Source organism: Pezoporus wallicus, unplaced genomic scaffold, assembly GCF_028554395.1.
Source record: "Pezoporus wallicus isolate ANWC-B61680 ecotype Strahan unplaced genomic scaffold, APGP_CSIRO_Pwel_v1 contig_13458, whole genome shotgun sequence".
Taxonomy (NCBI): domain Eukaryota; kingdom Metazoa; phylum Chordata; class Aves; order Psittaciformes; family Psittacidae; genus Pezoporus; species Pezoporus wallicus.
In genome coordinates, this window is record NW_026635549.1 from 773,931 (window position 1) to 791,456 (window position 17,526).

The 17,526-nt window shown below is 40.8% G+C and overlaps 1 protein-coding gene across 13 annotated transcripts in view; it reads right to left on the reverse strand.

Moving 5' to 3' along the window:
• The window catches only part of DLG2 (discs large MAGUK scaffold protein 2), a 995,744-nt gene that overhangs the window by 623,538 nt on the left and 354,680 nt on the right, over positions 1-17,526 (reverse strand). The window contains exon 1 of one of the 13 annotated variants that reach the window (XM_057396724.1): positions 12,579-12,728. The exons of 9 other annotated variants lie outside the window; for them this stretch is intronic. In XM_057396724.1, coding sequence (XP_057252707.1) covers positions 12,579-12,713 — 135 coding nt within the window. In that variant the 5' untranslated portion in view covers positions 12,714-12,728. Of the gene's footprint in view, positions 1-1,266; positions 1,843-12,578; positions 12,729-17,526 lie in introns of those variants that run through there. 3 more of the 13 variants (XM_057396727.1, XM_057396733.1, XM_057396738.1) reach the window with 3 other exon arrangements.

A 17,526-nucleotide genomic window follows, 5' to 3' on the forward strand; every position in this document is an offset into this window, starting at 1 on the left:
AGACAAATAATATGTAAATATTTGACCGTAACCTAGTTTGAGTTTAAATATATTATACGAAGTAGTAGATGATCTGTCATTAACCTCTAGCTGAACTATATTTAGGGTGCACTGGGCCATCTATAACCTATTTCCTAAAGTTACTTGATTTTATTTAGGCTACTCTGTCACATAGGAACTCAGAAAATTGCACTGCGCTCCCTAGTTTGTGGACTGTACAACTAAAATCTGCTTTTTGTAGTTTAGCTATTTTTGAGGGTTAAAAAGTTACACAGGTAATTTTAAAATAATTAATAATTACTATTGCTACCATTTTTATGTAACTATATTTCCTACCCTATTTAAACATAGAGGAACAGTTTTAATATCAGCCAGTATTTAAAGATACCAAGAAAAAGGATGGGACAAAATCTGTACACACCCCCCTCCCCCAGTAAAATCAGCATGATTGAACCAGTGATCCAACAATGAAACTTGTTTACCTAAAGAAAATAAGTTTTAAAAACATGCCATCACTTTCCAATCATTTCACTAAAATAACAGAAATAACAAACAACGCTGGTTATAGACTAATGTCAAGTCAGGATGCATATGGGTAAAAATACAGTCCAATCCAACACCTTTCTTAAAAAATAGGGGTGGGATTGCATTACACAGCCAGAAAAGAAACTTCTCTGGCTAACTGCGCCACCTTTTGATTTCAATTTAAAAGAGAAATTAAATGATTGTCCAGCTCCTTAAAGAAAACACTTATTTAAAGATACTCCTGTAGACTTAAAAATGGGTTCAGGAGCTCACTTTGTGTATTTCGTACAGAGAAGTGCAGGGCTGTAACATTTAGTATTGCTTTTATGGTTAAAAGCCATGCCAGCAATAAAAATGGAAAAAAAAAAAACATTCAATCTGGTTGGTTTGTGTTTTTGTAATAGCAGATTACACATCAAAATCAATAAAGCCGGGCAAACGGCAGAGTAGTGGTTTAGTAATCTTAGCACTGTTAGTTAAGTATACAATCAACTCTAAAACAAATACTTCATAATCCGTTAGATTCTCCTATGTATTTCTATACTCATACAACCCTGGGAAATAAGGAAGCTTTACTTCTGATTCTTTTTTCTTAACATTAAAAACGGATCGGCTGTAAGCCCTGATTTATAGGCAACATATCGCAATTTGCACTGAAATCTCTAGTCAGACATGAAATTAAATAGCACAGATATTCAAAGGAGTTACAGCATGCATTTAAATACATTAACCACATCCTACCTTGCATCCAAACATCAACGACAAAGTGTTGTTGGTGCATGCAACTTTGCAGTGGCAAATCATTGGTGTAAAGCAGTCAGGATTTTTAACAATAGGGCACATTCCTTTAGTGCTGCAGTAGTGGCAGCCTACTGAAGGCTAAAAACAAGTAGCTAATACAGCACATGGAGTGGCAACATATGCTGCTCAACAGCTAGCTTTTCTCTTGCTGGTCAGAAGCAGCCTGCTTGAATCTCTACCTGTGTCCCATTCAGCCATCCCCTTCTTTGTTGATGAATCAGCGATGCAGCATTGATCACGAATCTCAGGATTTCCCTTCCTCGGGGAAATTAGTTTTCACATCGGGGAAAAAAAAAAGGGGGGGTAAAAAAGGAGAGAAAGAGATGGAAATGAGGGGGACCAGCAGGTGTGGCAGTATTAGCATGTAAAAGGATGTAAACGCCTACTCATAACAATCACATAAGATTGTCATGCTAGCTGAAGTGGGCTGAAATTATTCCATCGGAAGAAAAATACTGCAGCTCCTGATTTGGTAAAAAGCCAGTGAGTTGCTGCAATACATAGTCATTGTGGGGAGAGAAGAGGGGAAAAAAAAAGAAAGAATTACTTATCTAAGAAGCCAGAATCCTCAGCCTTTATCAATATGCATTCCAGTAAGGATTCCCTTCCCCGTGCCTCCCCGAGAAAAAGAATCAAATCAGTCGCAACTCCGGAGAAGCGATGACCTTTGCTTTCCCCAAAAAGATGAATCTCGGCACGAAAAAAACCTGTACTCAAAGCTGAAAATCCCAGATGCTGGGAGTTTGCAATCAGAGAAACACAAGTAACATTTATCCAATCCTGGCTTGCCACATGGGAGCTTTCTCCAGGCACAAATTTACAAATAGACAGGTTGAAGGATTGCAGGAGACACTGAATAAAGATATAAAGTTACAGGGAAAATGCACAGCTTGAAGCTTAAAGCTCTACCCTCTTTAAACTCTCCTTTGGAAGCAATATAACTAATGACTCCAGCCAGTACTATAACCCTACAACCTGCAAACAGCTTGCTGTATTCCAGAAATGCAATAATTAAAGAAGTTTGGGAGCATTAATGCCGGTTTGGATTCAGTTACAGCTGTCGCTGCTCCTTCAGTTAAAGCAACACCAGCTGAAAATGCATAATAAAGCATTTGGATGAGCAAACCGCTAGCTGTGCTTTTTAAGAGGATTATTTATATCAAAAGTTGGATGAATGTATCCTTCAGCTTTAGGTTCGGTCATGGCACGCACACAAATGCAAAATGAAAAGGCTACGATATAGAAAGTGATGTCTTCAACGCTTTCACAGCTGACAGCAAGGTAAACCCAGCAGTTGTTTCATAGTGACTTAACCCTGCTTTTTTGCAACTCACCAAGCTCTGCCTATCAAATTAGAAACTCTTTCTAAAGAAATGAGAGCAGCTTGTCTCCCTGGCAATCGCGAGCGAGTTCTTAAGGCACAACTGAAACAATTTTCTGTAATAAGCCCTAACTAGGAATTTGTTACACAACAGAATGGAGAAAATGGCACATGGAGGTCTCTGTGTGCAGCCAGGTCAAGCAGCAAAGAGGAGGAATTGTAGAGATCCACCTGAGACTGCAGACCCTAATGTGGGAGACCTATTAAGATTTTATATTTGTATAAGTATTTATACATGCATGTCTATTGCATATATGTATCTAAATTTTAAGTAGAATTTCTTCAGTATAACTTATCCTTCCTTTACAAAGTTCAAAACCATAAAAGAACCATTTCCTTAAACAGCTTTGATTCTACTCTTTCTTTTGCACCATGCCATAATTTCCTTTTAACCCTGGGTTTTCGTTTGTAGTTAAATTCCAACTTGGTAGAACATTTTCCGGTTATTGTTTCTTACTCTGCATTTTTGAAGTCAAGAGTTTGCAAGAGCCCAAGCTCAATAAAATGATAGCAGTTTCTAGATTGAAGTGACAGATAGAACTGCTCCACATTTAGAGTTGCAACCCAGTTTCATTCCTGAAGATTTATTTCTTGCAAATAACAGGCTCTTAGAATCCAGTGTCCTCAATTCATTCAGCTCATACTTCTTCCCCTAACATGTCATGGGAGTTCACTACAAGATGCCATCAATAATCTAAGTTTCTCCAACCTGTTAGTCCAAAGTGACATGGCAGCAGCATTTGTTTCTGACTTGCTGTGGTAGATATCATCTGAAACAGTGACTGAGCCTGTTTAGAAATGTACCATGGTGACAAACAGCAGCCATAACATTGCTGTATCTTTGATCTGTTTATTCCTAGCTTGCCTGTCTCATTATTAAGCTATATATTATCCAGATTTTCTTTCAAGTACTGTCTCTCGCATAACCAGCACTGGTGTAAATATAGAAAAGTGTAGTTTCCATGACAATACATTCCATAGTTACAGCCAGCAGCCACTATCATTAAAACATGAATCACAGTGCTACCTTAAGGTGTGAGCACACTACATCACTGGCCTTAGAAGCGTTAATTTGGGAGGAGGGGTGGCATGACAATATTTTTGGAAGATACTACTATATAAATGCCAGAAAACTGTGCTATATAACTGGTTTAGAAGTTCAAATATCCACCCATCTTAGACATCTAAGTGATCAGTAACACTCTCAATCTGTCCTAGTAATTAGCATTTCCAATATCAGAATACATTGCATCTGCACTTTCCAATGTTTTAAACATGATGTCCTGATCTAAAACTGGTCTCAATCACACAAATGTTATTTTCAATTAATATTCACAGTGACTACTTAAAATCACCTGCCTTTAATCTCAAATTTAGATCTCAAAGAAGGGAAAGAAAATTAGCCACTTCTTGGATCTTTTGGATCTGACTGCATTCAGCTGGCTTGTTCTCTCGGAAGGACATTTCTGTTCATTAACATTCCAACTTCTTTCCTGGTTCCTGACCCTATTGCAGATTTGCAATCAGAACTGGTTACACCCATGATTTCAGTTCAGTGTTAAGGTGCATCAAACACCAATCACCTGAGTATTGCACAAGGCACAAAATACATCCCTTCATACTAATTGTTGCTTTCAAGTGAAAAACTGTTACTTGACACACAGTCATTTGGGAAAAGATCAGAAAAGGAAAATTCATTCCAATGGCAGATTGGAATAACTCATATCACAACTGTCCAAGACATTTACTTCAATTAAGTGACAACCACATATAGAAAACTGACATAAGAAAACATTTGCTCAGAGATCCTACTCTATCTTTATTTTTTTCCCAGTAGCACTCATCACAGACACAGAAGTAGACTGCTAATTGGCAGGAAAGGCTATTAAATCACAGCCATACTGCAGGAGCAAGGGTTGTCAGAAAAATCTATGTCCACTTTTTGCTCTGTATGATGGCATACACAAAAGAACATATATTGTGGTGTTACTGTGTGAAAAGAGAGTCCACAGATCTGCTGAGTTTTGTGAGCCCTGCAATTTTCTTTGGACTTGAATGCACTGATCCAGACCACTGTGCTGCCACAATGAAGTGCACCTTTTCTGCTGTTAGCAAAAAGCAAATTGAAGTGTACTTATTGTCACAAACTTCAAGTAAAATTACCCTACCAGTGAATAAGTCACCTGCTACTGTCTGAGCTTAGTGTTTGCAAAAGTTACTCTCTCCCTCACCTGATGGATGTGGGAGGAACAAGAGCTATTGTTCCATGTATCATCCCCATTTGGTCCATTCAGCTGGTAAAATTCCTCTGGCTCTACCAGTCCCTCTGGCATTTGCCTTCACTAAGCCATTCCAGGTTCTCTGATGATGTCTGTCTTTCATATCGCACCATAATGTGGAAATAGATGAATCAACTTGGAACAACTATTTCTGAATGTATTATGGCCATGTTTACACAGAAGTTCCTCAAATAATGTGTATATACCTCTCCCTGTAGTTCAAATAACAATCGTTAGTGCTGCACCTGACATATCGTGTGAGAATCAAGAAGACCAATATAGGTAAAAAAGAAAAGACCTGGAGATTCACAAAGACTTTTTAGATATTCAGCCTTGACGATATTATAATATTTAATAGTTCCTTTTTTCCTTTATTTCTTTTACATTTCTGAAGTGCCATAGTATAGATTTGTGTGTTTTCCCTTCCCTGTTTTTACTGCTCAACTTTTTGTTTGGGTGCTATACCATTAAAAATTCCTCTAACTCCTTACCACATGCATTAGATACCAGAAGATCAAGATGATCTATAGCCCCTTGGCCAAGCTATATGCATCGTTAACTTTCTTCTAATCTTCTGTTAGAACTCAAAATTACTTTCTCTGTTTCCCTTCTCTGAATTCCCCGTACACTAATCAAGCCTCCTAAAAACCAAAGCTGTCTTTGACAGTGATTAAAGAGAAGTTGTCTTCTCAAAGAATCAGATGAAAGAAAAAGGGAAAAAGCTTGTTGCACCACAGGCAGCATGTACAAAAGGAACCAGAGAATATAAATATAAAACAAACTTGAAAGATCCCCATCAAAATCAAAATGACTGCACACAACAGTGTCACATGTTCCTTTAGAACAAAAGAGTCTCAAACCTCTAGTCAAAACCAAAGTTTTCACAGCTGTCCTGTCATTTGGAAGGACTCTACTTAGATCATTTCAAGGACCTCAGCTACGTCTACGCTTTAGTTGAGCTGGTCATTTTGGGGAATAGAATGGAGATGGCAAGGCTTTGTTTTGCAGATATTGGTCTACTGGTGAGTATCAGAAGCCAGAATCAAAGAATACTTCTGGTCGGAAGGGACCTTTAAAAGCCTTCTAATTCCCTGTCCAACCTGGCCTTGAACACTGCCAGAGATGGGGCAGCCACAGCTTCTCTGGGCACCCTGTGCCAGCACCTCAGCACCCTCATCATAAAAATTGTCTTCCTACTATCTAGTCTGAATCTCCCCTCTTTTAGTTTAAAGTCATTATCCCTGGTGCTATCACAACAGGCTCTGCTAAAAAGTTTGTCCCCACCTTTCTTTTAAGTCCCCTTTAGGTACTGAAAGGCTGCAACGTCTTCCTGAAGCCTTCTCTTCTCCATGTTGAACAACCCCAAGTCTCTCAGCCTTTCCTCACAAAAGAGGGGCTCCAGTGCTTTGGCCACTTCTGTGTCCCTCCTCTGGACTTGCTCCAACAGATAATGTCTTTCCTGTGCTGAAGACTCCAGGGCTTTAGGCAGTACTCCAGGAGGGGTCTCACCAGAGCTCTGGAGGAGAATCCTCTCCTTCAACCTGCTGGTTGAGCTTCTTTTTATGCAGCCCAGAACGCAGTTGGCCTTCTGGGCTGTGAGTGCACATCATTGGAGGCCACCCAGGAAAGACCCTACATCACTGAATATCAACTATATCAATGGAGAAGCTAATATTTTGTGATCTATCCATACCTCATACAAAGCAATGTTTGAACTTGCACTAAGGGATAATATGAGATTGAATTTTCACCCCTGCTCTTTGAAATGGGGATAAGGTGACTTTTTTGTGTCCAAATGCTCAAGGCGCTAGATCTGGCCTGCCATAGGAAGGAGTAGAATATGGCCATTTTAATGGAGGTGGGACAGGCAGTCCCAGGGACATCTGTGTAGAGACAAGTTTGTTACTTCTGTGAGATACCATTGTGACTGCCGGGACCCACCTCTTTTATGCCATGAGCAGCAGCTGCTGCATCTCACACGGTGGCTTATGGCAGACGGTTTTGCTTTCCCAAATCTCTGCATATAGACAAGGATCAGTTGCCAGTTGGCTCCTGCAAACAGCAGACCCTGTTGGTGGAGAGCTCTTTGCTTCGTCTAGAGCTGACAAGAGCATAGACAACCCATGGAGATAGAAAGTTCTCCTTGAGCGCCTTTATATCATTGTATGGAAGAATATAGATAGGCAGAGGAGAGCTCAGATGCTGTGAAAAACACCTATGCATCAGGAATTCAGATGTGGTAAGCAGCTTGGAAAGCATTAAATGACTCAATCTCTCCACCTGAAGATGGAGATAATGCCTTCTAATTAAATGCCCATATCTTGAAGTTCACGCTCATATAGACAGTGATTTTTAAGTTAATGGGAATAGTCTTAATGAAAAGTACTCACATTCACAAGTATTTACACATTTTAAAGTGCCAATTTACCAGCATAGTTTTGTATTTTTAACTAGTGAAAAACTGTCTGAATTATTTAAGAAAACAAGTTTACTCTGTTGAACTATTTACAAAGTCACCAACTGTATAGAATTCTTTAAATTAACTTCTTTAGCCAAAGTTTCTCATTTAAAAGAAAAATGAGAGAGGGGGGGAAAATTACCTGAATTGAATACCAGCTTGAAGGAAAAACCCAAGCACAATACTGCCAGTCCTCAATACCTACAAAACAGCCCTGCTTTTCTGAAGATTCCTATTTATATCTTGTGCTAGAACTTTTAAGAATTTCTGTGACAAATTAAACAGAAATAAAGGCCTGGTCCTGCTGACACAGACTGAAAACACGCACACAGCACATTCAGAATATATATGCCCTACTTTAATGTCATTATGGAGACCTCCCGATTTATTTAAGTGATCATAGTCTAATACACCTGCACCTAAATGAGCATGAAATGATTAGCTGAGCCACCGCACAGTAGAGTTTACCAAGGATTAAGACTTTCCATACTTACCCAGACTCCTGGGGCAGAAGAGGGGTTAGTCTACACCAAATCTTGTGTTACTACACTCTTGCTAGCACTAAGCTGTCTAACTCAGTTATGTCAGTATGCATTGAAGTTATTGCACCATACACATATTTGCTGTAAGCCTTAAATGGACGTATAAGCTTGGTCACAGTCCTACACATGGTCACCAGCTCTGCATGCGTGCTCTTTCTGCTGTGTGCACTTGGAACTTCCCCAGTAGGAAGCACAATAATTAGTAGCAATTTTTCATTAATTTTCCAGTCTCCCCTTGCATCCATGTGAATTGGTGAGAAATTCCTCAGGCCTTGAAGACAGGCTGAGGGTGTTGGAGTTGCTCAGCCTGGAGAAGACAAGGCTTCAGGGGAACCTTAGAGCAGCTCCCAGTGCCTAAAGGGGCTGACAAGAAACCTGGAGAGAGGCTTTGGACAAGGGCCTGTAGGGACAGGACAAGGAAAATGGCTTTAACCTGACAGAGGGGAGACTGAGATGAGCTCTTCGGCAGAAGCTCTTCCCTGTGAGGGTGCTGAGGCGCTGGCACAGGGTGCCCAGAGAAGCTGTGGCTGCCCCATCACTGGCAGTGTTCAAGGCCAGGTTGGACACAGGGGCTTGGAGCAACCTGGTCTACTATAAGTTGTCCCTGCCCGTGGCAGGGGGCTGGAACCGGACGAGTTTAAAGTCCCTTCAACCAAAACCATTCTGTGATTTTATCAGTCTCTCTTCTATTTATTTTTAATCTTGCTCCTTGTATCTTTAACAGCTGTCTCAAAATGCTGCAATGGAAGAAACAAGGAAGAGTCAACTTCTATTCATCCTCTCCATGTCACTTACGATTTTATAAACTGATTCTGCATCTTCTCCAACTGGTGTCTTTTCCATAATGAAAAATTGTAGCCTAATCGATCTCAGTCATTGCTATAACCACAGCTTTTATATATTTGAAGACAGTCATTGTTTATCCCAACTTGTTCTACTTAATTTTTTCAAACTTCACCGTAGCTCATACAATATAAAATCCTAAATGTCCTTGGTCTTTTCCTCTGAAATCTCTACATTCTTCTCAAAGTGTGCATCCAAATGGTGACTTTGCCCAGCAGAATAATTCTTTCCATCTCTCACTTACAGTAATTCTCTAAATATAGCCCAAGATTTTACATTAGCTTTGCAATAGCCTCACATTTTCCACTGAGAATCACTCTGGGATTCATTTCTACTCAACCCCATTCTTCTCTGCTGCCTGTCTAATCAATACACATTTGGTATTCGTGTAATTGGATATCTCTTCCTACATGCAACAGTTCACATTTGTATCTCATGCTATTGCTTTCCGGCCATCTATTTAGGTTGAACTTTACAAGTGCTATTCCTCTGAGAACAAGCCCATTCCTCCAGGATATGGGCTTCAATAAAAAGTACTTGGAAGCAATTCTCCCTGGGATTTAGACCAGTTGAGGCATAGATTTACATCCCTCAAAAGAGTTCAAAGGGGGAGGCCACTTTCAAGAGCTGTGTCTCTGGTTACTAAGATAAATACAGTGCTTTGGCCTCATTGCCTCTGGATCATATGGAATTCAAATTTTGGTGATCATTCATGGCCCATACAGGTGAGAAGTCAATAAGGACTATATCTGGCTGAAGGAAAATAAGGAGTCTATCTCTTTAAAGAGTCCTGTGTGAAATGCTGTTATGATCTAAATAAAAGTTAGGAGACAGAAGAAGTAACACAATCAAAATCAAATAAAAAACTAAGTAAAAAAACCTTAACCATCATTATTATTATTGTCATTGTTACTACTAATACTACTACTACTATTATTATCATTATTATCTTGACCATTTCCTGAAAGTGTCTTATAAAGGCCTGACATTAATTTGTTTTTATTGCAAGGCCAGTGCCTGTAGAATCATCTGTAGGAGTCAGAAGTTGAGATTGCTGCTGGCAGCTCCAGAGAGGAAACACCAGAAACCAGCCTTCACTTCTTGTGTCATATGGTACTACTATTTAGAGTGGAATTATAGGTCTAAAGGAAAAGTACTTGATGAAAGCAGAAGTAAAAATAAAACTGATGATGCATCACAATTCATGAGAAGGTTGGGCTTTCTGGCACTTTGGAGAGATAAATTTTTCACAACATTACTAGCTTTTTGCAAGCAAGTCTGATACCTTGATTGAAGAAAAGTCATTAAACAAAGCTATCATCTGAGGCAGACAAAAATAAATAGATAAGTAGATGGACACAGCCTAAAATGAAACCCTATTTTGTAAAGTCTTACATTACTTGCTTCATATTATTATGCTTAAGATTTACTATGGCTAAGGGTGCAGGCATCCTGGCTGGGTGCTAATCACGTATTTCGTGTCAGAGGTGAGCCCAGGCTGTTGCCACGTGTGCTAGAAGCTCTGTGAGGATTTTCTTTCACTCAGAAATATTTCCTTATATATGGAGAAAGCAGTCCTGATTAACGTGACATTTGATTTTTTTTTTTCCTAATTTCTCTCTATATAAAAGTATCCATTTTTGCCCAGCTCCCAATAAAATGAGTGTTTTCTTGCAGGCCTTAGCAGTCAGGAAGATTGTCACTGATTTTCCTCAGATTTTTTAACAGGAAACTCTGTGTCCGTATCTGGAAAATGTCACTAACCTCACAGCTTTTAGCATTTGATGGCTTTTCAGCTATGAAATTCTCAAGCCATAAAAAAGCAAACCAACCAACCAACCAAAAAAAAAAACAAATAACCAAAACCCCAAGAAAAAGCCAGACCTTAGACTTCATTCATTCCAGGGTCAGCAGATAGCAGATGCAACGGTGGTCACAGCTAAATCCTACAGCAAATTTTCCAACAATGCTCCAACAAACCTATAGCAGAAACATCTGTATGACAGCACCTGCTTCGGCTCTCTGTTTGCTGGCTTTTCTAAGCACAGGGTACTCAGGGCCGGTCGTGTACATTGCCCCTGCACACAGCAGGCACACAGGATCCCCTTACATGAACTTGACAGTGTAATCTGGGGGACAGAGACTGCAGATACCTCTGTTAAATGCATCTATCCCACATCTGGGAAACAACCATTTTCAACAAGGGAAAAACATCACTGCTTCTCTTTTTCTTTTTGGAGAAGGGGCTGCCCTTGACTGCAAACCACACAGAGATGCCACCAGCTGACACTCTAACAATGGCAAGGGGTTCACTGGAGAAAAATGCCTCTGACTTTTTCTCCTTTCAATGATTCCTGTGGGTCTTGCTCTGTTTTTCACAGTAGGAAATTAAAAGGTTACTCAGTGAAAGCTGGGAGAGTGTTGCTTTTGTGGTTTTAATATTTATATTAAATTTTATATTTATATTATAAAATGTATTTTATATTTATAATATAAATTATATAATAATATATAATATGTATTTTATATTTATATTATTAATAATATTTGTGGTTTTAATATAAGACAACAACTTGTCTCTGCCTCCACGGGCTGATGCTCATCATCACAGCTCTAAAAGAGAGACTGCAAAGCCTGCAGGTCACAAAAAAGAGATGGAGGAGAAGAGAGTTTAATCCCGGGTTTCCTGGGAATCCTATCAATTCTGTTATTCATAGGAGCTTCTGGAGTAGGCGCTTTTATGGCATAGATACTCCAATCCTCGCAGTCCTCACTCGACCCTCCACTGCAGTGTCTTCTGGGAGATGCACAGGGCTGATGACAATGGTCCTATCCTGCTCCCAGTGAGTATTGACCACTGGCCCTTTACAGCACTTTTTCTAAGGGAAAAAATAGCTTCATAAGTCAGGACAGGGATTTTCCACCCTGCTGGGACTGCACAAACACTCTCTGTCCCCAGGGCTATGGGAGTGCTAGCAGGATCTGTCAGCCTAGGTGAAACAGACCTTTAAATTGAAGTCATTAAGGAAAACCACTTTCCAGCTCTGTGTTGGTCAGGAACATCTCCTACCTCCAATGCTCCACCATCCAGGGTGAAGGACCATTATACAGAGGGAATGTCTTCTCCAAGGTCTCCATGGGAAGAATAAGATGAAATCAAGCTAGATTTTGAAGAGTGATTGGAGTGCACAGACTGCAGCCCTCTAAAGCTGACATTTTTAATGCATCAAAGAGTAGGAGCTTAGTGGAATATCAATGCACTTCTGAGCAAAAGGAGCCAACACAGCTTAAACTGCTCCCAGTGGCTGCAGGCCTAAGAGAGCCTGCAGAACCCTTCTGAGCTAATCTCCTGACTTTCTCTGGTGCCTGAAGACCACCTCCACACTACAGGGTGGAAAGCCTGCTGCAGGGTCCCATCATAGCCTCAGGACCACTGTGCCACAGGCAGCTCCCATGTTGTTCAGGAGGTGATGTTAATGCAAAGTAACGTTCATGAGATCAGTTTGTGGTGTGGGAACGGGAGTCTCCCTGTCCTCCTGTTATTATGTCCTCCTAAATTAGCACCAGTCAGCCAGGAAAGAAGTGTAAGAGAACGCAGGCTGAGGGCTGTTTGACTCTTGCCTGGCTGAGAGCTGTTGTGAGTCAGCTGGAGGCACGGCCGGAGAGGACCATAATTCATCGGCATCCCTGGTGCTGCCCCATCCAGGTGTGCGGATGAGCACCTTGGTGGTGGTGGTTGGTTAGCTTACCTGGGGAGAGCTGCCCTCCTGCTTCTGCTCAGTCTGCTCTGCAGCTGACTTGTCTGGAGCAGGCTTCCAGGGAAAACAAAAAAAGCAGGCTAGGCAAAGTCTGCTTACAGGCTGTGCTGCAGCAGGAGCATCCATCTTAGATCCAGTGGAGGAGGAGAGCTTGGACAAGCTCCCTTTTAAAGCAACAGTGCTCCTACTGAGCATGGTGAGGAAGGGTAGTGCTACTCCACAACAGCGGTTGTGCTGGATACGTGCAGGGCACTTTATAGGCATTAGCTAATTGATCTTTGCAAAGCCCTTTTGAGCTAGGCAGTTAAACATCATCCATCCAGTGTTACAGGTGCAGAAACTGAGCCATGTTAATATAACCTTGTGCAGAAGTAGCCCATGACTTTAGGGTGCCTGAGCCAAAAGGCTTTTGGTCTGATTTTGTAGGTGCAGAACATCTGTAAGTCTGACTTTGACAGCATCTGTAACTCTGCTTGTAACTACGGGTGCACAGCTGGTTGTGAAAGCCAATACTAGGGATATTTCAAGTTGGAAATCCAAAAAAGGAGGCACCCCAAATCACTAAGCCTTTAGGATAATGCTGGCTTTTCTATCTCAGGATATCTAAGGAGAAGAGTCTACAGTCAGGTTTAATGAGGTTTTGTCTCTCTGCTTTCTCTTTATGCATCTAGACAGGCCCCTTCCCTGTGGCCTCCATGTATTCCTGTGGATCTGTTGACCTGTTGGCACAGAGCTGGGGTTTAAGAAAGAAAAGAAACCTTTTCTTGTACAGGGACCACTGAGCTCGCATAAACTGAAGGACTACAAGATGGGACACCCTGGCTGGATCCACCACGACACTACAAAATCTGCCACTGGGGAAACAGGACAGCTGTTCTGAGAGTGGCGTTTATCCTTTCATGGCCACTGGCCATTCTAACTCTGCATTGGCCTCACAAGGTGAGAAAATAGGCAACACAAGTAGGAAACAGGGACAGGGCACACGTGGGACATGCTGCGTGGCTGGGAGCTGACGTTAGCAGAGTGGTATGTGAGGTTTGTTTAGTTTATTACCCTCAGGGCATATTCTTGTTACACAGCAGAGCCTTAATAAACATAGCACCTTCACCTCTAAGTGTGCTTAACCAAACAGCTATAAAAGAGACCTCAGAGGCTGTTTCTCTCCTGACTTGCTAATGCTGTAGCAGTAGTCTACCAAGGCCCATATTTTTAAAGCCAGAGAGATGCAGTCTGGTACCTCGTGGGATTTGCACTTGTAGGCTGAGCAAGTTTGAAAATAAAACTAAAAAACAGGGCAGGTGAGAACACCCGCTTGTGACTACTTGTGATTGTAGGTACATAAATAGCTTTAAGAACCTCAGGTTTATCTCACGTAGGGCTCCAAACTGGAGAATTCACTTTCCTTACAGCTATAAGACAACAGCTGAAGCTCCTGTTGTCCTTCAGCTGTGCTTGAAGGTACACCCACGTACTCATGCAGCCTTTTTCTCCTCCAAACTTTACAGATGCATGAGAGCTACAAGCTGAGTATTCTCCAAAGGGACAGGCTTGAAGTAATTCAAAGTCCTTTGTTAGGCACTCTGTCAATGCTGTAAACATCGCTGTTTAATTGATGTACCGTTTTTATTATACGTGCCCTAAGGGAGTATGCTGACCAGAGCCTCTTGTAAACTGAATAAATAAACAAATAAATAAGCAAGCATCCATTGCCTTGGCCAGCTCGCTGTGTGACAGAAAAGTCTGTGTGGTTTAATGTGGTTTCTACACAACAATCTTGTTGGCTGGAATGACTTGTTTGATCTTCATTAACCCTGGCAGGCTCTTCCAGCTCCTTCCTCCACCTCAGCAAAGACAGAGAATGCCACTCTTCCTTTCCGGATTTCTAAGGTCACTTTGTTTACTTAACATGTCATTTTAAAAGCTTCCTGTAAAGTGCAAACTGTCAATTTCTTCCCTTCATCTGGAAAATGGGTGAAGAATTTTGTCATTTTCTCTTAAAAGGGATGAAGTTGTATTCTTCTTCTCCCCTTCTTTCCTTTTCCCTCCTCGTCTATCTACCACACTTCCCAGCTCTGCAAAGCCACAATCTCTCATTTTGCTTCTCATTTGCATATTGTCTGGACCGAAATACTTAATGCACCTTTTAACAAAATCTTAGAAAATACAGTTGTAGCAGTTATAGTCAGGTTGCAGTGCAAACAAAACTCTGCCAACTGGGGAGATAAGCTAGCTAAGCCAAGTACTGAAAGCAACATAGACATAAAATCCATCACTTGTCAGGGGCTGGTCACTCAAACCCTAGCACTGCTGCTTGAGTGGGTTTTACAGCCTATGCCTATGCTCATGCTCAGCAAAAGCACTATCAGTGCCGTGGTTGGCTGGTTGTGCATGTCTACAAGACCCGCAGCCACACACTGACTGCAGTCAGACCTTCATGCTCATGAATGTTATGTATGTGAGCAATTTTACAGCTGTGAGTCACCATTTTGCTACATTCATGTGTTCTTTTCCACTCTGGAAAGGAAACTCTTTCATTCACGAGAAGAAAAAATGGGTTCCAAGCAGTATCATGACACAATCGCACCCTTTTACAGCGTTCAGATCCTTGTTATGAAATGTGATTCCTCTGAGGCACGACTGAAGCTTAGAGTGCAGAAAAGTGTGTTAAGATGGAAAGCAGGTTGTGCCAGCTCTGCCTCCGTGAATGCCCAAATCATTCCGCCTAACTGTAGACTTTACTCACATTGCTGCTTAAAAATTGCAGGACAGTTATTGCAGATTGTCTTCATGCTTGAGTGTTATAGATAAGTATCATCGGGTGTATAGTGTAGAGCTTAAGGAGACTGAAGAAATTAGTATGGACTGAACAGAGCCCGCTTACATGCCCTGCTGCCCCAGAGCTCCATACCTTTTCCCCCTTAACCATATTACAAAATTGTTTTGCAGCAGTGGAGGTGCCATAACCAGGAAAGTGAAACAGAAAGACAACAATGTACCCTAATTCTCCCAAGTATGTGAGGCCTCTGTTGCCCTTGTGATAGGTATTGACCGAACCCAATTGAGATAAACTCAAGATCAGGAAGTGTCAGGGGACGTTTGCAGAATCCTTGAATTTGGACATACTCCTAAAATGGTTTCACAATAGGAAAATGAGACAAGATGTCTGCTTCTTTCCCATGAGAAACTGGTAATGTTTGATCTTAAGTTATGATTAGCTGTTAAATGACTTCCAAGGAGACTTTCCTAGGATAGTCTATTTAGCCTTTAGCACCTATTTATCACTTCATGGTGGAGATTAGGGTCGATTCTAAAGAACAACATTATTGAAAGTCTCCACTATATATATATTTTTTTTCAGTTAAGAAAATTATTCCTTTAAGGGAATACTGAGAGAATTTTATGTCCTCTTTTCTTCTTTCTAATGTATTGCTATGGAATAAGTGAGTATGAAAGTAATTAAATTAAACACTCTGCAATTTAGAAAGGATTCACTGAAAGAGCCAATGGACTTGTGGTCACGCAGAAGGTTCTTAAGATATCTGTGAATTGTAGGTAGGATGGTTGCCACATTGCTGCTACCAGGTATTGATCTACACATTGGCTCTAGGAAGAAGCTAAATATTCCGGGTTAAATTTGGAATAATTAAATCAAAGTGAGACTTGGTGCCTGTAAAATGGAAAAAGATTGTGGTGAAGTTTATGATTCTTAGACATACTCTAGACAATTCCAAGAAATTATCTGTCCAACTGCATCCATCTAAGGCTAAGAAATGTAGCATATATCACACTGAAACTATTCAAGACACTTCCCCTGTAATGCAGATGGGTCACATTCACACAACACAGCACCTGGTCTTGGGTTTTTCATGACACTAGAGATGTGTGTTGCATTTCTGTGACATCTGTGTCTGAGGATACAAAACATTCTGAGATTGTGCTGGAGAATTGTGTAGTTTCTAGACTGTGCACTTTCTTCTCTAGCACTTCTAGGGTGATGTCCCATCAGGGACCTGATCCAGCATAAACCTAACACAACATGGTTGGTTTCAAAAGTCAGTCAAAGAATGAACTAACATTTTAACAATATATACACCCAGAGGTCCAGGACCATGGAATAGGCTGGGAAGCTAAAGATGTGCATGATGGGACTAACAGATTTGGAGAACAGTGCTTCTCGCTAATCCTTTGCTCAGAAAGGCATGGCTCTAGTCTTGCTCTGGGACATTAGAACACCAAATGCTGTCTTCAGCACCACTGCTGACCACTCGCCTGTAGTCTGTCAAAGAGTACTTGTGACTGCTTTAACATTTTAAGTCTGGAGACACTCAATGTCCAGATCAATTGTCAAATTACTTTAATTCAACAATCGATTTTGCCTCAAATGAATTGTGGTAGCAGTCCATATGTTTGCTCTTAATCTACGGCAAACTCCTCTTTTACTGGAAATGATGTTTAATTGCATTACCTCATATTTACTGCAGCAGATGAGCAGAGGAACAGCCAATCACCTGCTCAACAGACGTGTGACATCACATTAATCTGTGGTGACTTGACCATGAGTTCAAATCCTTACATATATGTGGATATATGTGTAGGACTCTGCTCTTTAGGTTTTGTTATTATTATCTTTGCTTCTGTTTCAACATTATTGTTTTAAAAACCTTTGTCTGCTGATAAATATCCCTTTCAGGTTATTTTTGCCATTCTCATTCCTGCATTTCTCAAAAATGAATGTAAGTGTATATCTGGCCCATGATTCCGCTCCCAATCACATTAATTCTGGCTGTTATTTAATGGTTCCTACCAATGTGTTATGTACTGTATCATATAAGACAATACCTCTCCAAAGGCCTCCCCAAAGAGCTGGGAAAAAAACCTGTATCTATATATACATATATAACTTAAAAATTAAAAAATTAATCTGCAGGTATTATTGAAA